The 21580-nt window shown below is 50.6% G+C and overlaps 1 protein-coding gene across 2 annotated transcripts in view; it reads right to left on the reverse strand.

Annotated features, from left to right (window-relative positions):
• The window catches only part of SH3PXD2A (SH3 and PX domains 2A), a 205676-nt gene extending 184318 nt beyond the window's left edge, over positions 1-21358 (reverse strand). For both annotated transcript variants that reach the window (XM_016219894.2, XM_016219893.2), the window contains exon 1: positions 21253-21358. In XM_016219894.2, the coding sequence (XP_016075380.2) occupies positions 21253-21324 (72 nt within the window). In that variant the 5' untranslated portion in view covers positions 21325-21358. The remainder of the gene's footprint in view (positions 1-21252) is intronic.
• Positions 21359-21580: the final 222 nt, after the last annotated feature.

The raw sequence follows: 21580 nt of genomic DNA on the forward strand, positions 1-21580 counted from the left end.
GGACCCTGGCTCACTGCTGAGAGGTGTATAAACTGCAAAGCCGTTCTGAAAAGCAATATGGTTGGACTGATTTAAACTAAGTCTGTGCATGCCCTGTGCCCCAGCAGCACTCCCCCCTCCTGGGTGTACATGCTGGAGAAGACTCTGCAGTCTGCCTGGGGTGCAGTCTGCCAGGGGTGCAGTCTATGGTGTGTTTACTGCAGCAGTGTTTGCAGGAGAGAGCACTGGAGGCAACCTCAGTGTCACTGAGAGGGCAGTGAATAAGTAGACTGTGCTGGGTGCCGCTATGGAACACTGCACAGTCAGAAACAACAGATGCAAACAGTGCTAATAGATCTTATAAACATATTATGGAGTAAAAAGGGAAATTACCAAACAAAATCTACAGCACAATACGAATGGAGATTACAAACCACACACTCAAACAGCACAACCTATTTTCTGAGTTTGATATAAACATGGGTTTACATTAAACAGGTTAGGGTGGATGCTTCAGCGGGAAAGGGACAGGAGTCAGGATTGAGGAGAAAGGGGGAAAATAGAAATAAAGCAGGAGGAGGGTTCTGCTATGATGACAATGGGCAATGAATTGAAAAATAGAAGCAAGAGGATAGGAAACATCTTCATTTAGGAAGTGGAACAGGGTTATGCAAGAAGATAAGAGGAATGGTGAAAAGTGGGGAAAACCTGGACAGAGAAAGGCCACAAGGCCAGATTTCCACTGGCTGTGCGGAATCACACCCCTCTGGCGCTAACACCACTGTCTGGGTCCATCCTTCCGACCATAAGCCCCCTAACGAGGCTGCAGGTGATAGAGGCTTAATCTTAAAGCAGAACGGAGTCAGCCTTGCAGGCAGGCTGCAACCCTACCCCACCCCCAGCCCACCCGCTGGGTTACGGGTGGGCTGGTCTGGATGCCTGATGAGGGCTATTGACGTGCCTTTCGTTTCTCTTTTACTCAGTTCAGTGGTTCTCACGCTGCACAGAGTCAAATACAAAGTGCCCTTGACACTGAACTGGATGGGCCATTTAAGAGATTTTTAAGGGGGATATTGACCCTCCTCGCTGACTTGAGAACCTGGCCCACATATCAGATGAGGCTGCACCACACCGCCATCACCTCCCAACTGGTCTTCCAGGTTCCTCCAGTCTCTTGAGTTCAATCAATCCTTCACACCACGTGTGGGGTTTCATCTTTAAACACACACTGGGCTGTGTCAAGCAACACCTCCCGAGGCTCCGTGTGCTTGCAGCGAAGTCTGAACTCCCAAACACAACATTCCAGCCCTGTACCCCAGTCTCTCCTGGTGCCCCAGTTGCCACATCTGGGTTCCTCACTGCTCCCCATCGCCTGCCTGCTCTACCCCTGCCTCCCCAGGGATGGCCTACCTTTCCCCCGTTCCTCCTTCAGTAACCTAAGGATTAAGATCAAAAGCTCAGGAGCCCAGGACGCCTGGCTCTGACTCCCAGCCCCATCGACCCCTGGCTCTGCTACCCTGGCCAAGTCTCTTCCCTCTGGGTTAATACCTACCTCACAGGGTCGTTGTGAGAATTAAATGGGAGAGGGAAAAAAAGCCCTCAACAGTGTGGGCTACACAGTAAATGGCCCATTAAAACAGATATGCGTGTACTCATGTGCGCACACACCAGGTCCCATTGAGATGAACAGTTCCCTCCTGGAAGCTTCCATATCACCTGCTGTTGTATCTCCACAGAACATTCATTTCATCCTACTTAGCTAGCTCATGTGGGGGTCTCTCTCTTAAACTATAGTTCTACAAGGGCAAGGAGGTTGTCTTTTTTTAAAAAAAATATGTTTTTATTGATTTTAGAGAGAGGAGGGGAGAGGGAGAGACAGAAACATCAATGATAAGAGTCATCCACTGGCTGCCTCCTACACGCCCCCCCACTGGTAATTGAGCTTGAAACCCCGGCATGTGCCCTGACCGGGAATCCTACTGTGATCTCCTGGTTCGTGGGTCGATGTTCACTCACTGAGCCACGCTGGACAGGCAAGAAGGGAGTCTTGATATCGTTCCCCCATCCAGTCCTCCCACCCTACTCAAGCCCTAAATTCCTAGCAGAGGCTAATTTAGTCTGCTAAGCAATAGGGAGACACTGAGGGTTGTCGAGCAAGAAAGCGACCCAGCTAAAGCAGTGCCACAGAAGGTTACTCTGGTGTGCATCTGCCAGGTCCACTGGGAGTTGGACCGACTACAAGGGTTGAGACCCCTTAGGGAGCTCCAGACTGAAGTCCTGAGCGGTGGTGCCAAAGGAGTGAAAGGGATGGAAAATGAGTTCCCAGCTGACCACAGCAGCAGTGAGGTTCCACTCCAAAGGCAACCACCACACCTCAGTGGATGCTATCCTCTTCCTAATATACAGTGAACTCCGCTAAGGCATTGAACAGATCAGCTCCACTCCGAGGTGGGCTCTTTACCCAACAGAAACCCCAGACTCTCTTACCTGTCAATGTCCCTCCAATAATTTATCCTACAGGAATTGTAGCCCAACTTCCCAAAGATATATATGGATGTTTGGGGCAACATTGTGTACAATGTCAAAAAAGAAAAAAAACAGTTGGAAACAATATAAATGTTAATGGGGGACAGTTTTTTAAAATTATAATTCCAAAGAGTTTATATGCATATATGCATTGCCCATGAACACAGACAATAGGGTGGTGAAGGCCTAGGGGGGGACAGGAACCAGGTGGTGGGGGGCAAGGGGAGGAAAAAAGGGGAAGACATTTGTAATACTCTCAACAATAAAAATAAAATAATAATTCCTTACTCTGTACTTCCGAACTGCCTTGAAGGTGTGATGATAAATTTCCGAGTGCTTTAAGACAGTTTCAGATGGGATTTTGTTACTTGCCGCTGAACGCCTCCTAACAGATTCCCCAGTTTTGCACTGGGCCAGCTCTAGCTCGAGAAGAAATAAATGCGGTCTGACTCCACACAGAGGACTCCAAAGCACTTGGTGACTTCCCCATGAACTGCCCCCAAGAGAGAAGTCCCATGACCCTGTGTCTCCAGGGAAGAGAGCTTGACCAGGAACCCAGCAACTTTCACCAGAAATTGGTAAGGGGGCTGGGGAGTTATTCAACATTAAAAAACAAATAAAGATACTTTTCTTGTTTCTCTCTCCATCCCCCCTCCCGGAAGGAGAGTCCCTGGGGCACAGATCAGTGAAGGCTTTGCTCGGTTTCCACCCTTCCCCCACACTGCTCGCCAGGCCAGAGGAAGTAATGGGAATAAACCGCTGACAAGTTCATCATTTCCCTAAAAGACCGGCCTCGGCCAGCTTCAAGGTGGTAGGGGGGAAATCCATTCCTATCACTTCTATGCCAGTCGCCAACTCTAGGTGTCTGCGCTACTCTTATTATCCCTACTTTACAGATAAGGCTCCGGGAGATTAAAGAACCTGTCCAATGTCACATGGCTGCGTCGGACTCTGAGAGGCCTGTAAGTGCTGCACCATATCACATCCTAATCCAAATCAGCAGAGAGCCAAACAAACCCATAACCATTATTACCACTGTGTTAACACCCAATAATAATAGAATTAAGGCTGAGAACTTATTAGAGGACAGGTTTTGAAAATTCCTGCTGCTCAGGGTGACTTGCATGAGTCTGCCAACTTCCTAAGATTCACCTCGACTGATGTTATGGGCACGTGGGTGGGGAAGAGGTCACCCTTTAAGAATCTGGGAGCACATGGAGGAACTGTCTGCTCTGGAGGAGCTGGAGTCACCAAGCTGGCTTGGGTACCAGGGGGCTCTCTCCCAGCAACTCTGGGAACCAAAGGGTATCTGAGCCCTATGAGTAAATCACAAATGCCCCATGCAAAGTCTCATCTGGGACTGCAGCTTCCGTGGGATTTCCTATTCCCTGACATGAGCTCCCATGGGCGGGAACAGCCAGGCAATCCCATGGCCCCACTGCCTCGGTCAACCAAGAATTTACAGTGATGAAATGTCTACCCTCTCTCTACTCCTTCCAGGAATCCAGACTGGAAATGCCTGTCCCTCTACTCATCTCCTTACTAGAGGTTAAATCACTTATCAGATAACATGGACAGATCTGCACTGCCCCATCCCCACACACCTGGACAGGTAACCTTTCCACAGCAACAAACAGAAGGGAGATTGACATTTGCTCTTGGGGGATTAAAATCAAGCATAAGGTTCCTTACCCAACTAAAACATTTATACTAGGCCCAGGGGATGAACTCAAGGACTTCTCCAGCTTCCTCCGAGCCCCTCCTCGATTCTACCCTGGCTTTCTTGCAGCCCCTTCTCCATCTTCACCCCACTCTGGGGTCACAACAACTTTTTCCTGGGAACAGGTCTTCCGGGCTCACCTACACCAGCCTCTTCACCCAGCCCAGCCTCACAGCCTTCCTGCTCCCGCACTTCCGCCGAGGCCTCCACTGGAGCTAGAAGTAATGTTTCTAGAGCAAGTGCCCTTTCTGCACGTGCAAAGCCGCAGGAGACCCCCACCGACCAGCTCACACTCCACATTGAGGAAGCAGGAGAGGACCGAAGTCAGGAAGCTGATCAAATCCCAGTTCTGCCACTTACTAGCTGTGCCACTGCGAGTGACCTAACCTTTCTGATTCCCAGTTTCCTTACCTATAAAGTGGGAGAAACACGACCTGCTGTTAGAGTGAAATGAGGTCTGGCACAGAAGAGACATGAGAAAAAATTTACAAATAGTTATTGTAAGTATATATGAGCATCTATGAGACTGTTATACACTAAAATTTAAGTATCCTTGGACCCCTTAGCCTGACCATAAGGACTTCTCAAGGATAAAAGATGGTCTTTTCTGACAAACAATGATCATCTCACACACATACATACACACACACTCACACACTCACATCTCCAAACACACCACCCCCACACATAACATACCACACCCAAACAAACACACATAGACACCCCCCCAAACACACATTCACAAACACCACACCCAAACACCTGCTAACACACACGCATATACAACACCCCCCCAAATACACATGCACTCCACACACACACACACACACACACACACACTCCTCCTTTCTCCCTTGACTTTCCTAAAGATGTGTTGCCATCTATAAGGACACCCAGTCTCACCACAGTTTCAAACATTGTCACAAGAACTTTAAGGTTAATAATGTCCAACTCCCTGCCCAGTAGCCTGATTACAGCAGATACAACCAGCCAGATACAGACAGCAATTTTACGACAAACAACAGTGCCAAGGTCATATATGTCTCCTTGCTCTTGGCACAGCCGCCAGCAGCTTCCAGCCTCCAATTCCTCAGACGTTTACCCTGCTCCTCCCAGCCAGACCTGTGATGATAAAGATCCTAGATTTCTGTTTATCTATAAGTCCCTTGTTTGTTTATCTCTTTCCTGGGGCAAGTCTATATACGGTCAGATTCCCACGTTTCCAGGGCCCAGCTTCTCTGGTCATGCTTGCATGGACTCCTCTGATGAGTCCCTAGAAGCTGCTGTACAAGTATTCTTCAGCCTCGTTGCCTCTGACTCATCCGGAAACTGTCCTCCTTACCTAAAGTGACCTGCATCAAACAAGGCTCTTTTCTGACTCCTCTATAACAAAAGCCCCAGAAATCTCCAGAAGGACGGCTAGCCTGGGGAACTGAGTTACAGACAGGTTTTCAGTCCCAGCTCCACCACCTGCTAGCAGCTGTTTGCTATCATGATTTGGGTTTGTCCCAAAGCAACCCTGAGATGAAGCTTGGGGTGCAGGCTGTTTATCAGGGAGCTGATTCCAGGAAGTCTAAGTAAGAGAGGAAGTATAGAAAGTCAGGCCAGGAAAGGGTAGAAGCTGGTAAAGGTGTCTTAACCGGCAGGTTACCTCTGTGGAGATCTGGGGCTCAGTCCTATTGGGGATCTATCTGCTGAGGTTATGGCTGGAACTCGCCTCAGAATCCTCCTACTAGAGAGTAGGTGTCTGGGACACATCTCCTATCCCCCACTTTTTGAGGGTAACCCCCTGGGAGGACAATTCACCCCCACCTCTTCCCCTGACCTTCCCTAGGTGCACCTACTGGGGCAGACCAAGCTCCCATAGAACCACAGGGTTGGAGAAAACCCTCACACGGAGAGATGAGGTGGGGAGACGGGTGGGGGGAGCTTGCAGGGTGTCAGCGGGCTGGAAACCACTGGAAACCGCTGCAGGTGAACTCAGGTAAGCCCTGCTATGGGGCAGAGCATCAGTAATGCCCTCCACACTTAGGGAAGTCACGTCCTCTCCAAGCTTTTCCTCATTTGTGAAACAGGCAGGAGACCCTTGTCACTTCCTGGAGGGCCCCTCAGAGGCAGAGATAACATCTGGGAGGCCCTCTGCAAGCTGGGACACTGCCGATAACAGCAGAAGGTACAAACACCCAGAAGCTGCTCATCACAGAGTCATGAAAAAGAGTGTACCTCAAGGCTCCCAGCCAGAAAAGTCAGGCTGGAGCTCACTGACCATCCTCTGGGTTCCCTTGCCAAGCCTCACGGCTGTTTAAGCAACCACTATGGAGAGTGACTGCTGGATGCTTTATGCTGTCTCGAGTTCTCACAGTGACCTTGCATGCACGTCAAGGGCACAGGTAACTGAGGAAACTGCATTAGCTAGAAAATGTCACATCTAAATCCTTACACTCCCTTCCTCTAGAACATGCCACGAGCTCCATCCAAGATGCCTCTGTCTCAAACACCACAGGGTGAGAGGGCCTCTCAAGGGCTCTAAATAGACATCCCTCAGGCCCCAGAGGCTCTGGCTGACTCCACCTGCTATGCAGGCTCCCGTGACAACAGTAACACTAACTAGCACCAACTGTGCCTCAGGCATTGTTATACAACTTATCTCATGGTTTATCTCATGGTTTATCTCACGTAATCTTCCCAGCAACCTTATGAGGAAGGTACTGTTCTTATCCCCCATTTTACAGAGACTAAATGATTTGCTCAAGGCCACACAAAGTCTTGGGTTCGATTCCCGGTCAAGGACACCTGGGTTGCAGGTTGGATCTGTGCCCTAGTCGGGACGTGTGTGGGAGGCAACCAATTGATGTGTCACTCTCACATCGATGTTTTTCTCTCTCCCCCCCTCCACTTCCGTTCCACTCTCTAAAAATCAATGGGAAAAAGATCCTTGGGTGAGAATTAGCAACAACAACAAAAAGGCCATACAGAAATAAATGGTAGAGCCGAAATGTGCATTTAGGCAATCTGCTTCCAGAGCCTCTGCTCTAAACTACTTTGCTACATTCCCCCTGTAGAGCGCAGGCTCCATTCTCTTCACTATCAGAAGGCCACATCCCCAAATGTTGGGAGTAGAACTACCACTGACCTCTTTCCTCCCACAAAAATTGACAAAGGCAGTGGGGGGGGGGGGGGGGGAGAGACACAGCATGCCCAGCCACCTGTCTTAAAGGGCCAGGCTCCTGGGGAGATAGGGCAAACACTCTGTCTTGAGTGAGGGTCTCTTTACTGGGGGCAGGAGGGGAGTGCCAACAGTGGCATCTGGCACTGTGGGCCAACACAATTAGGGTCAAGTGTTTTTTTAGATTGATGACTTTTTAGTCTGAATGCTCTAATGGGGGTTCCCAGTACAATCTTTCCAAATGGGGGGGGGGGGCGGGAAATGCAAAGAAAAGTCAGAGATAACTAGAGTTTCCCAGACTCTGAAGCCAGGGAGAAGCCAACACAAGCTGGCCCACAGGGAGGTTGTGGAGATCATATGGAAGAACGCCTTGGGGCTCACACGTCAGCAGAGATAACTAGTTGACCCTCCAGGGGATCTGCCCACCAGCTCAAGGCAGTCCTGGCCACAGGCAGACAGTCTTCTTTCCATTAATTACATCAGCAGAACCTCAGCCAAGGAGAACAGAAACCCAGCTCTCCTTTTTTGTGCCTCCATCCTGCTTTATAGCCAATTCTACCACCACCTTGGCCCCTTAAGTGGAGGTTCTGATCACAGGCTAGAAACAAAGCCAAGCAAATTAGCTCAGCCACACAGACCCAAAAGTCAGGTTAGGGGAAGAGTAATCCTGTCATCTCTCAAATATGCACCCGTGAATGATTCTTCAGGGGATGCTCTGCCTTATCTGGCAAGGGGAGCACACGCTATTGCATTCATTGAGCTCTCACCCTGTGCCTGGCACTGTCCCCACTTAATCTTCACCATCAACCTGGGAGATGCTTTTATTATCTCTGCCATAGAGATGAGAAAACTGAGGTGTGGAGAGCTTCCGCGCCTCCCCCAAGGTCATGAAACTCCTGAGCGGCAAAGCTAGGGTGCAAATCAGTCAGTCTGGCTTCATTGACTCCACTCTAGCTCCACTACGGCAGGTCTTAATCCTCAGGACATACTGTGGTATAGATAGCATTACCTGATTTTACCCAGAAGGAATCTAAAGCTCAGAGTTAAGCTGCCTATCCAAAGCCACCAGCTTAGTGGCAGAGCCAGAATGTCAAACTTTGGAGCCTGAGTTTGTCACCACCATGAGGACGTGCAGGGCAGAGGGGACAGTGCCAGTGGGTGGTCAACAGGCCAGTGCTATCTGGAAGAAGGGATGCCAGCTGACCAACAAGGCAGGCTCTGCGGGGCAAAGCCAAAGGGCCCCCAACATCCCATGCCATTAAACTCAAATGGGGCAGGACAAGCAAGTGCCAGGGGCTGCTGACAGGCTGGCAGCAGACAGAGACTATGTAGTCAACAGCTGCTGTTTATTTTGGGGTGCAGAAAGAGGGGAAAGACTGGTTAGGACCCACCTCATTCCAACAATAAACTGAACAAGGCAGGGTGGGAAGGGTACCCCCTCCCAACTAAAGCAACAGCTCCAGCCACCTGCTGGGCTCTGCTGAGAGTTGAATGGTCTAGGTGTCAGAAACATCTTGCCAGACACTCTAATCTGGCCCCTACCAACAAACACACTGTTCCCCACCCCACCCCCTCCCCAGCCCCATGTGCTGGACTTGTAAATGGCCTAGGAAGACAACCAACACAGCAAACCCACCCCCTGCGGTGTCAGGTTCCAGGAACAAATGGTTTTTCCTGCCGCAGGAACAAAGAAGGGCTGCTCCTGTCTGCCACCCGTGGCTTTGGTTCCCTGACTCTGGACATTTGTTAACTTCACACTTGTGGTGGTCACCCAACGACAAGGGTCCTGCGCATAGTGTCTACAGACAGCCAACCTGGGCTATGGCAAGGCTGGCTGGCAGGATTCCCTGGAAGGCCAGGAAGCAAGGTTTCCTCAAGGACTTTGGAGAGCCACTGCCTAGCTGTGAACCCTTCCTCTTAGCTTATGACTTTTGATAAATTAACTTCTCTGTGTCTCCATTTTGTCTTCAGTAAAGACCATAACAGTGCTTTTCCCATAGGGTTATCTTAAGGATTAAATGAATAAAGTGCTTAGAAGAATGGTTGGCACATAATTAGTTCTGTTATCATCATCATCATCATCATCATCACTACCACCATCATTTAGCTGGAAGGTTCCTTCTCACTGTGAGCACTGGAAGACGGCTTTCCTGGATATTACACATGGAGTTTAGTCTCCCAGGCTAGCCCATTATGTGGTAGAGACATCTGGTCCTTGGTGCTAAAATTCCATCCACTCAATGGATGAGAAAGGTTTTGGTGGACTGGCCTGAGAATCTTAAGACCATTTATAATATTCTATATATAGGAATATATATTCTGCATTTCAAAAAGCAAATTTCCACAACAGTAAATTAAAAGCTGTGGTTCTGAAGAAGAAGAAAAAGAAGAAGGGGATAGGAGGAAGGGGCTTTAATAGAATAAAGCCTCATTCATGGATTTATTCCATTGACAGAGGGCCCAAGATCCAGACCTTCTGCTGACATGGGGGAAGGGGTGTTAAAGATGTGGTGTCTGCTGCCTCTGCGGAAGCTTACCATCCTCTGGCTCCCAGCAGGAGGAACTGCTTTCAGCACAGTGCCTTGCACATAGTAGGTACAAAACTAATGTTCACTTAGTGACATTCCCTAATATGTACACTGCTTTGGGGTCCTGGAGTTCCTGTTCATGAGGCTGCTGACAGAGGCTGCATTTCCCCAGAGGGTACCTCTTAGGGAGTCAGGGTCAGATTCCAAGCACAGTCCCCAGAAAAACCTCTCCAGCAGTGTCTCGGCTGGTTTCTACCTTCAGCAAGTCAAGAGGAGGCCTCGCTGATGAGCAGATCACCCTGATCAGTGCTGGGAGAGATACAAGGCCCACCTTGACCCCTTTACCTGTCTGACCTCATTGCCCACAGCTTTCCCGTTGCTCACTCCACTAAGCCATAGCAACCTCCTTGCTTTTCCCTAAAAGGCCAGATAGAATCCTACCTCAGGGCCTTAGCACTTGCTGTTCCCTCTCCCTCAATCACTTTGGCTCCAAATACCTGCATGCCTCATTCCCTCCTATCTTACTCAAAAGTCGCTATACAGTGGGCTGTCCCTAGCCACACTCTATCACATGGAATGGCTACTCCCACCACTACCAGTGTTCCCTATGCCTCTCACCCTGCTTAGTTTCCTCTACAGCATTTATCGCTCTCTAACACACTATAAATTTTACCTCGTTTATTTGTTTATTGTTTCCCTTCCCCTACTAGAATGTAAGCTCCAAAAGGACTGAGACTTTTATCTGCTCTGCCGTGTTCCCAGTGCTTGGCACACAGTAAACATTCAAATGTTGAATGAATGAATGAATATGAATAAGTATCAGATCAAGGTCCATCCCTCAAGGGGTTCTTCCATCAGCCACGCACACTAAATACAGGCTTGCCAAAAGCTGACCAACCCAATGCCATTCTTTCTTTTTTTAATTGATTTGAAAGAGAGAAATAGTAAGAGAGACAGAAACATTGATTTGTTGTTCCACCTATCCATGCGTTCATTGGTTGATGCTTGTATGTGCCCTGACTGGGAATTGAACCAAGATCTCCTGGATCATAGGTCGATGCTCAACCACTGAGCCACGCCGGCCAAGCTAGCCGCCATTTATTGAACAGCTGTCATGTGCCAAGCACTATGCAGAATAACAATAATATGGACTACATAGTATTATAGTTATTCCAATTTTACAGATTAGAAAACTGAGGCCCATGGAAATAAAGAAATTTGACCAAGTGAAATAAGCTAGTTAGAGGCTTCAGAGCCTGAGTCCATGTAGCAGAGGCCATCAGTGCCCAGCCCTCATCCTCTTGCCCTCAACTTCCAACTCCTGCCCCTGAGGCCCTTTCGGGGGCTTATCCAGTTGCCAGAGCCTAGTTTAGCCTGAGCAAGCAGCAGGCTGAAAATGCCCCTTAATTAAACTCCCCCGTTCCCAACCACAATGCCATGCTAGTTACTATCCCCAAGGACAGGATGTAGAGTCCCCAGCAGCCGGAGCGTCTGAAGGGCCAGGACTTCAAAAGTGGCTCTGGACAAGAATTCAAGGGGAATAAATATTAGAATCCCAAAATAGAGGCCAGACCTTGCCAGGGGTCCATTCTGGGTAAGAGAGGTTTGTTATCTTATCGCCACCACCAGCTCCAACCACATCACATGTTAATGGGGGGGCTTGGATGGAAGGTCAGAGAAGGCAGATGAGCCAGGGTTTAATCCAGACCCTTGAAGTTTTATCTGGAAACCCACATGATGCACTCCCTAGCCCCTCAGCCTCTCGGGAAGCTCTCGGAGATAAAGCCATCTGTATAGTCCCAGGTCCTCAGCCTCCTAAGGGAAGGCCCACTGCACACACTCCCTCAGGGCCCAGTCCCTTTCTTAAGCCCAGGGCAGTGCTCTCAGCACTCTGTATGTACCCCAGCAGAGCCACAAACCAGGGCTGAGACCCCAAGGGTGCCCTCAGCAGAGGAAGAAATACAGCCACAGAGACCAGAGTCTATGGAGTGCAGAGAGAGTGGAGAAGGTACAGCTAGTCTGACATGCGTGGATGCTTCCAGCTGGAGGCAGGGAAAAAAGAAAACTCACAACCTCAGCACGTGGTAGGGGGCAATCCATCAAAACTCCGGGGAGCACAGCAGAACCACCGTAGGCTTTGTTGCTGGAGAGATCTGGGTTCCAACTCTGTCACATTTACTGCTATGTTTCACCTCTGAGCCTCAGTTACCTTGTCTACAAAACAGGGACAATGGGGTAGGGTCGCTGTGGGGATCAGAGGAGACAGTGGATGAGAAACCTTAGCCCAGTGTCTGCACCTACAAGGGGCTTCCACTCACACCTTCTTTGACTCAGCTCCCCACCTCCCCTGCCCACCCAGGAGCTGCCACGTCCCACATCATGGGGAGAATTAGGCTGCTTTTCTCCAGTTGCCATGAGTGACGACTATAGTAAATAATGAATCCCGGCTTGAAACCGAAGTTCAGACATTGTTCTACTATAGACCTTAATTCTGTGTGAGAAGGATCCGTTTGCCAATCCACTGGGGCTTAGCACTCCAGAAAACCGTGGGCAGCCACCTCTGGAACCCCTGCCCTCACTGACAAGTGACTGTGACCCTTCCCGGTGCCGGGCAGGGTGCTGAGAGCTCAATGAGTCAATTCCAGCCCAGGGGGCAGAATTCAGGAAGAAGTTTCTCTGTCAGAGCCCCACTGCCAGCACCATGCCAAGCCAGCCAGGCCTCCCTCTCTGTTGTTACAAAGAAATTCTCCCACACAGGCAAGTCCCTTAAAATAGCCCTTTGGGTCTGGGCCATCAGGAAACGGAATAAAGCTGGGTCGGGATGGGGCCTACCATGAAAGAGTTTACAAAGCAGCCACTTCAAACAACTGGGACAATCCCTTCTCGCTCAGAACCCTTAGGTGGGCGAAAGCAGCAAGGCAGGCTTTCTCAACAAAGAACATTATTCCACAGAGAACCAACATGTGGGGCAGGCCGAAGCCCCCACTGCCCCAGGGCAGATCTGGAGAGCAGACCAAGTGAATAGGCAGAGAGACAGTGTGAAACAGGCACAGGCTGGGGGGCAGGGGCCAAGCACACCTGGCTTTGTACTTGAACAATGCACCCTAAACTTTCTGAACCTCAGTCTCCATATGAGTAAAATGGGATTAAAATGCATACCTTCAGGGCTGTGTTGAGATCAGAGATTCTAAGTAAAAGGCCCGGCTGTCCTGGCACAAAATAGGAATGCAATACATCATAACTGTATGGTGATGGTGCTCAACGTAAGACAGGTTAAAGTCTCCTTTATTACCTTGAATGAGAATATTCCTGTAAAAAGGGAAACAGCAAAGGCTCTCTCCCAGGGACCACACAGAGATGGGTAAAAGTACGGACCAGCCCACACCCACACAATCCCTTACCCCACCTGTTACATCCCACCTGGTCCGCTACCAGCATCGGGTAGTAGCACCCCACCTCTTACTCCTTGGAGTTGTAGTCAGATCTGATAAGAGTGATCGATTTCTGCCAGCTCTGAAATTCAGTCTGGGGATCCCAGAGGCAGGCTGGAGGGCCCCACACATTCCACTGCGTAATTTATGCTGCATTGACACACACAGAGGAAAGGATTCTGCCCCCACCTCACCATGCACCTCCATCCAGGCTTGGGGAGGGTGGCTTCCTCGGCAGCCAAAGGGAAATGACAGTCAAGGGCCAGAGAAAGCAGTGGAGTGGAGGGGCAGAAAGCACAGCTGTTTCCCCTTTGCTAACTCAGCCACCTGGATGTCACTTCCTCCCCTCAGGTAACAGCAGGGAGAGAAGGGACTGGAAATAGTTCTGTCTCTTCCCATTCACAAAAATGATAGGCTTGGAAAGAAGCAAAGTGGGATTCCCACGGTGAAGCCACCTTCACTGCAGGCCTAAAGTGATCCTGAGTCAACCCAGGCTGCGAGGCTTCTCAGGAAGGGGGATCAGGAACAGCTTCTTTTGGTAAAGCAACCCCTTCCCCAAATGATTAAGAAGCCAAATTGAGGCCTGGCCAGGTGGCTCAGTTGGAGTGTTGTCCGCACACCAAATGGTTATGAATTCTGTTCCCAATCAGGGCACATACCTAGGTTGTGGGTTTGATCCCCAGACAGGGTGCACACGGAAGGCAACCGATTGTTTCTGTTTCTCTCTCTCCCTCTTTCTTTCTCTCTTTCTCTTTCTCTCTCTCTCTCTCAAATCAATAAAAGCATCGACCTATGATCCTGGAGATGGAGGTTTGATTCCCGGTCAGGGCACATGCCCAGGTTGCAGGCTCGATCCCCAGTAGGGGGCGTGCAGGAGGCAGCCAATCAATCTTGACTCTCTCATCATTGATGTTTCTCTCTCTCTCTCTCTCTCTCTCTCCCTCTCCCTTCCTCTCTCTGAAATCAATAAAGATATTAAAAAAACAAAAGAAACGTTAGCTATTTTGTTTCGTTGTTTTTTTAAGAGGGAGAGGAAGGGCGGGGAAGGGGAGAGAGAGAAAAACAATTTGTTGTGCCACTTACTTATGCATTCATTGGTTGATTCTTGTATGAGCCCTGACTGGAGATCGAATCCGGAACCTTGGTGTATGGGGACGACACTCTAACCAACTGAGCTACTCGGCCAGGGCAACTGCTGTTATTTTTATCATTAAGTTTTCCCTAAAGAATCAGGCTTACTGGAATAGCTGAGAGCGTGGTGGGGTTAAATACATGACGAGGCGGTTGAAGCACTGTATTTAAAAGTAACACAAGTTCAGAGAGATGTTGAAGGAGAAGGCAACATTAGCGGGACCGTTTCAGGTAACACTGAGACTTCAAAGACATCCTGGGCCCCAGAAAGCTGTTTAGTATCAGCCCCCAGACCCTACAAGGATGGGGTTTCCTCTCTCTTGCCCTTGAGGTGCTGCAGCAGCTGGCTGTGTCTGGCGATGTGGATAGAAAGCACTCCATCCACTATGACATTCTATGGCTGCCTCGGGCCCTGCCAGCCGGGGCCCTCCACTGGTGAGGCCCCGAGAAGGTGCCTCACTCCTCCTCGAATGCCCACCCTCCCTCCGCAAGACCTCCTCCGGGGTGCAATCAACTTTTATGAGGCAGCCTGATCCCTCAGGGTAAGAACTATAAACAGAGAGGGCCTGGGCTCTGGCCTGCCAACTAGAGTCCCCAACACAGAACTAGAGAAAGGTTCCAGCGCTTGCCTAGCTCTGTTCCAGCCACGGCTGCAGGAACAACCCTAGGGCCAGCTCTGGACCCCACCAGGAGGACCCCATCGTGACCATCAGCTCCGCTTCCCCACAATCCTTGGGAGAAAGGGAAGATTCAGGGGTGTCTACACAGTAAACTCGATTCCCTCGGCTCGTGTGAGGCTCTCAGAAGCTGGTGTGGCCTTTCCCTTCACCCTTCTCCCCCACGTGGGTTCTGCCCATATTTTCCTGTGTTCTGCCTCCAGCACCTTTGCTTTTCCCTTTCTTGAAATACCCTTCCCCTCTTTTTCTCTCCTAAACCCTACTCTTCGCCATTTACATCCTAATTACTCCTCAAGGCCCATCATGAAGCCGGCCTGCTCTAGTCAATCTTCCCTGAAACTCCGGTTCAGAGTCCCCCCCTTCCAAACTTAATTATTACGGCAAATACCTACATTGGGCTCAATACGTGCCAGGTACTGTTCTAAACTCACGTTTATTAATTCATTTAATATTCACCACAACCCTATGAGAGAGGTGCTATTTCACCCTAAATTTTTTGGTTTTTTACAGATAAGGAAACTGAGGCACAGAGATGTAAGTTACATCCACTGGTCCCATGGCAGTAAATGGTGGAGACAGGATTCCAGCCCAGGGACACCAGAGCCCAGGTGCTCTCCGACAACACAGATTTCCAGATGCACAGGTCCTCTCAGGCGGTGCTGCCTGGACTCCTCCGTTATTTCCATGCCCCTCTCTCCCTGACCCAGCCCTAACTGGGAAGAAAGCGACAAGTTCACAGACATGGGTGTCAGAGACCAGAGTGAGGATCCCAGCTTTGCCACTGAATTATTCTGAGTGAGAGTCACATGAACTATGGGTCTCAATTTCCGCATCAGTAGAGTGGGGATAGAAACCCCTATGTACCTCTCGTGGTTGTTACGCAGTTCCAATAAGACCCCCTCTAAAAGGTGACTTCAGCACTGCCTGGCACGTAGTAGGTACGTATATGTTAGTTCTTGCCCTTCTGTCCTCACTGGTCTCTGCTCAGCTCCTTTGCTGATGTGGTAACTTGCCTGGAGATTACTTGGGGGCATGAGAGGGGCCTTCTGGTGGCTCACGCTCCCACCCTCCTGTCCTCCTGTCCAGACCCCTGACCTCTCCATTCACCTGCCTTTAGGACTGACTCCACTACAGGCAGTAGCTGCGAGAAATCACACGTAGCTCTGGGAATCTACCTCCTGAAACCCTAGTCACCCTACTGGATGCTTCCATTATTTTTGGCAATTGCCATAGCAGAGTAAACCTCTGGCCCTGGCTCAGAACCTATTTCCAAAGCCAGAATCTCCACCTCATTTCCCACACACACCCCTTGCCCTTCCTGTTCCTGGATCCCTGTCCTAATCCATTATCCCTTTCCTGGATTCTCAGAACTCAAGAAGAGTAAGTGTAACTACTGTATGTATAATGCTATTAGTTGTTTTAATTTGTTTAATCAAGAGGCAAAAGAGGAACAAAGTTGCCTGTTAGACTTTTTCTAGCCAAGAAATAGCCTCGTCAGTGACTCAGGCTGAGGAAATTAGAAGGCAATTTCCAAGGGACTGCTGTGCAAACCCAAAGTCAGAAGTCCTAACAACACTCCTCTAATTCAAGCCTCCGCTGGCCATTAACTCACACTGGACCCGGAATATCTCTTTGGAAAATGCAGCAGCTGGCACTTATATTTCTGGAGCTGGATCCAATCTCCTATGACATCAAATACGTTTATTTTTCCCTTCCCTTCCCATTTGCCTTCTACCACACACAGTGACTTCCAATCCTGATTTGCCCCCCCAAAACCCTCATTCAGCTCTAAAAAGGGCGATGATAAATGGCTGGTTGTGCTCCCCGTTCCAACGGCCGTGAAGGATGTGGTTGGTTGTTCCATAAGCAGGGAGCCTTGTCAGACCTGTGAATCACCCCTAGATCATTTCCCTCCTTGGAGAAGAAGAAACGGTTCTCGTGTGTGTGACAGAGAGAGAGAAAGCAGGCAAGAGTGTTAACCCATGGGTGGTGCTGACCTTGGAGCTAGGATCCTATCTGACCTTGCCCTTCCCTGGAGCACCCCTCTACCCCTTTCCCAACTGTTCCTTCCCTATTCCTTCCCAACTTACCAGGAAGCCATCCCTAGATCAGCTCCAGGAAGCCATCCAGGTCTGAACAGCTGCTCCTTGCTTATGTGTTTCTCTTGCATGTTGGGTGTTTTCCATGGGGCATGTAGCCCAATTTCCCATCAGACTATGAACAGCTGGGCCTTCTTTTTTGCCTCAGTCTTTCCTTTTCTCTCAGCTTCACCTATCAGGTCCTAAATGTACTTCAGTGTTTTGGTGACCAGGAACACCAGCTGGAAACTAGTGTGTGTTGAGTGCTCACAATGGGGGCCAGGTACTGAGTGGAAGCTTTACCCCAAATTATCTCAGGTCAATTTCCCCAAAGCTCTGTGAGGTTACAGGCGAGGAAACTGAAGCCCAGAGTGGCTGGCCCCAGGTTGTACAGCCAGGAAGAGCCAGAGGCAGGATTCCAACCATGCTCTGCCCAATATCACTCATTCCCTAATGGAACTGGCCCTGAGTAGACCCTTTCCATGCCACAGTGGCACATCCTTCCTCCAGTGGGGCTGGAACCACAGTCGAACGGCTGAGAAATGAACAGGTCTGGGGTAAATGCCTAAAAATGTAGCTCCTAGAACCAAGACTAAAACCTGTAATGATTTAAACACACGGGAGAATATATTATTTCTACAGAGTCAATCCTTCATGGTAGTAGAGCTTCTCTCTACCACCATGAGACCTGACATACATCTACACATACATGTGAGTGCAAAGAATTCTGTGGACCTGGACCCGTATCCTTGTGGAAAACTTGCAAATGAAGACATCTGCAGTTTGCACCCAGCACCATCAGGATCGTTTTAAACACAAGTGGTCTGGGGCCAGAGCCAGTTTACCTAAGGTCTCCCCAGTGGCAGCTCATATAAGCTAAGAGAAAAGCCCAACTCCATGCCAAGGAGCCAGGCCTAAGCAACAGCAGCCCACCCTCCCCAAACCCCACCCCGAGCAGGGGCTTGGCAGAGAGGAAGGAAGCCAGGGACTGACAGCATTATCCAAATGATGGAGGCCACATGCCCGCCTTTCATAAACAGACCAAAAGCACAAGACCCTCGGTGTCCAAGCAGCTCCCCTCATCATGGGGAAGAGCGCGCCCTTTGCTGGATGTCCTGAGAGAACCTTTGCATTGTGTTCCCAGCACTGGAGCCAGCAGAGCCCCTCCTACATGGGCCCCAGGCCTCTCATCAGCTCCCTCCAGCTAATGTGCACATCCCATAAAACTCTGCTCTGCAATTTGCCAAAGCACAAACTCAGAACTCACCATCAGTGGAGGAGAGATGGAAGAAGGCATGCTTCTCCAGTGCAGAGGCTTCCAGAACATATGTGACTTGGGCACAGTGTGTCCTGCCAGCTACCCACACCAGACTGTCTTACCCAGAACACTTTACCTTCTGGTGTGTGGTGTCCACAGTGCAAGGGCCAAGAAAGAAGGAAATCCTAAGCTTCAGAGGCACAGCCCCCGCAACTTGCTCGTTCTGCTGTTGTGAACCCCACCAACACTTTCTATTACTGGGCACCCTCTCCTTAAACACTATGCATGTATGCCCCAAATGTGTTAGGAACCTCTTGCTACCATCAGATATTTGTCTTCCTGGTCAACCCCAACTAGGTGTAGGATACTTCAATGAACAAAATCTACACCATAGGCAAAAGGCCATTTAGACCCAGGTGCTGTGACTAGCTGGGTTGCAAGTGACTTGACCCCATCTGGTTCTCAGTTTCCTCATCTGTAAAATGATGGGGTTGAGCCTGATGAGTCCTGGGGTCCCTGCCAGCTCCACAATTTCATACATGTAACACTTTCTCCTTTAACTGTTTCCACAACGTTAGTTCATGGCTCTGTGTGACCCCATCTGTTCAGTGACATCATCCCCTGCCCCAAACATGTCGATTTTTACATAGGAAGCAGAGATGTCCTGGGAAACATTCTGTCTGTAAAAAGGGAGGAAATGATCGTTTCAAGGGATTTGGACAAGACTTCTTTTGTATTTTTCACATAAAACAAGTTATTATCAATCTTAAAACCCAAAATCTTTCTTCCTTTTTGCCAGACCATTAATAGCTGCTTTTGAAAAGTGCTTTCTTAGTCAGAATCTCACCAAAAATAAGCTACCATTTAATGACTGCTTGTTATGCGCCAGGAACTGGACTAAGTGCTTTGCATGGATGATCTCATTGAATTCTCCCAACAACCCTATGAAGTAGGTACTATTATTATCCTCCCTTTAAAAATGAGGAAACTGAGGCTTATGTAAGTTAAGTAACTTGCCCAACGTCACTCAGAGCCCCAGCACTTAACCACCTCTTAGCACTTTGCCGTGGGCCCTGGTGGCCTTACCAGCACTCCAGGCCTGTGGCCAATATGCCCTACGTCTGTCATCTTGGACATCATTTGTCAGATTGGTAAGATTTGATGTTTCACCTAAAATCCAGAGCTGGAAAAGCACCTGCCTGGGTCTCAGAGTAGAGAGTGCCATCTGTTGAAAGCAGTACCAACCTTCACTGGGGACTAGAAAAAAAAAATACCTAAAACTTAGCCTGCAACATTTGAGAAAAAAAAAAGTTAGGGAGGCTGATGATAATAAACTAACAAGCCCTGGGATGTGCAAAGGGACATCTGTCCCCGGAACAGGATGACCACCTGGTGACCCAAGTCCTCCCAAAAAAAGCTTCCTTAAAAAGCAGGGAAGTTGCTTGCTGAGGCTAATAAAGCAAAAGGAACAACTCTATGACCATGTCAAGGCATGTTCCCCATGGGCACCCACCTCTCCAGCTAGTCAGGAACCAGCCCCCACGGTTTCCCTCTTCCCCAGCCTGAGCCCAGCGGAATTTGTGCCTCCTATAAGAAACCTAAAGTTCAGAGCTATTTGTGATAAAGGCAGAAACTCCCCTGAGGCTGATATTAGCATAAACCCCAGTTCCCTTACAACAGGGAAATAAAAGGCATTTCAGAGATCAATGTGCAGTCTAGGGCAGCAACCAACAGCCTGTTTTAATTGTTAAAATTAATGCTTTGAGCAGTTTAAATGCTCCTTTAAGTGCCTAATTTGAAAATAAGATGCAGTCCTTCTGCTTGGGATGCCCGGCTGTCTGTCCCTCGCGCCTCAAGCGCAGGAGCCCAGCCTGCTCAGTCGGGCGTCCCCGGGCGTCAAGGGCACCGAGCGCTCTTCCTAAGGTGTGAAGGATGGGAAGGCGGGGCTGGGGATGAAAGGCGGCCCTGCCACCCCGCCCCCGGAGCTCGGCTCCATCAACCTTCGCCCTTTCTCGTTAAGTTTGGGGAGGAGGGGGGAGGGGCAGCCGTTCCTCGGAAACCACAGCAAACATTTGCCTCCTCGTGTCTGGAGATGCAGCATCACTCGAGAGGAAATGAACCCGGTTAAGGGTCACGTCCAGAGGAGGGATAAAAGGAAAAGCCACAATTCTCTCCATACCGACAGGCACGACGACTTTAAGAAGGAAATCGAAGCTCGGGGCGGGGGGTGGAGGTGGGAAGGGGGGGCGCGGCTTCCCTCCGCCCCATCCCTGCCCAGGCCCGGGAGGCCGAGCGCAGAGCGAGTGCGCGAGGCGAGCGCGGGGCTCCCTTTCCCGCGGCCAGCCTCGGGGAGCGCCCTGGTCTGCGGGAGCCGGAGCGCCCCGGCCCCCGCGAGGGCCGGGAAGAGGCTCCCTCCCAAGGGAGCTGCTCAGCGAGGGTTGGACGGTGCCCCCGCCACCCACGGGCGCTCAGGCGGACAGAGGGCTTCGCCGCTGTAACAGACAAGGGCGCCCCTCTGCGATTCCAACGCCAGACCCTGAAAACGCGGGGCCGGGGGAGGCAGGGAGCGGAGGCAGGCTGGGAAGGGCTTCCCTGGAGGTCACAGCCCTGCAGAGGGAGCCCGAGGCCAGGGCTGCCCCGTGGGCACTTAGCTCCGGGGCTTAAGAGGAGGGAGAGGCGAGGGACCACCCGGGGGTGTCCCTGACCAGCCCCACCAGCCCCCCCCGCAGAGTCCTTCGGGGCAGTAGGCAGTACTCACATAGTGCTTGGAGGGGTTCCTCCGCTTCTCCACGTCCACCACGGTGGCATCTTGCACGCAGTAGGCGAGCATCTTCCCCCACAAAGCGAGTGGCGCCCCCCGGCGGCGTCACCTTCTCATCCCGGCCGGGCTCCGGCTCCTCCTCCTGCTTCCCGGGTCCCCGGGGCCACCCGCCACTCCGGCCCTGCCCGCCGCTGCCCGCTCCGGGCGCCTCCAGGTACGGCACCGGGGGGGGGACGGTCGCGCCGGGCTCGCGGGCCGCGTGCGCCCCGGGCGGCTCCCCTCGGGCCTGCCGCGCTCCCCTCCCTCCCGCGCCGCCGCCGCGCTC

The sequence above is a fragment of the Miniopterus natalensis genome, chromosome 14, assembly GCF_054644295.1.
Source record: "Miniopterus natalensis isolate mMinNat1 chromosome 14, mMinNat1.hap1, whole genome shotgun sequence".
Taxonomy (NCBI): Eukaryota; Metazoa; Chordata; class Mammalia; order Chiroptera; family Miniopteridae; genus Miniopterus; species Miniopterus natalensis.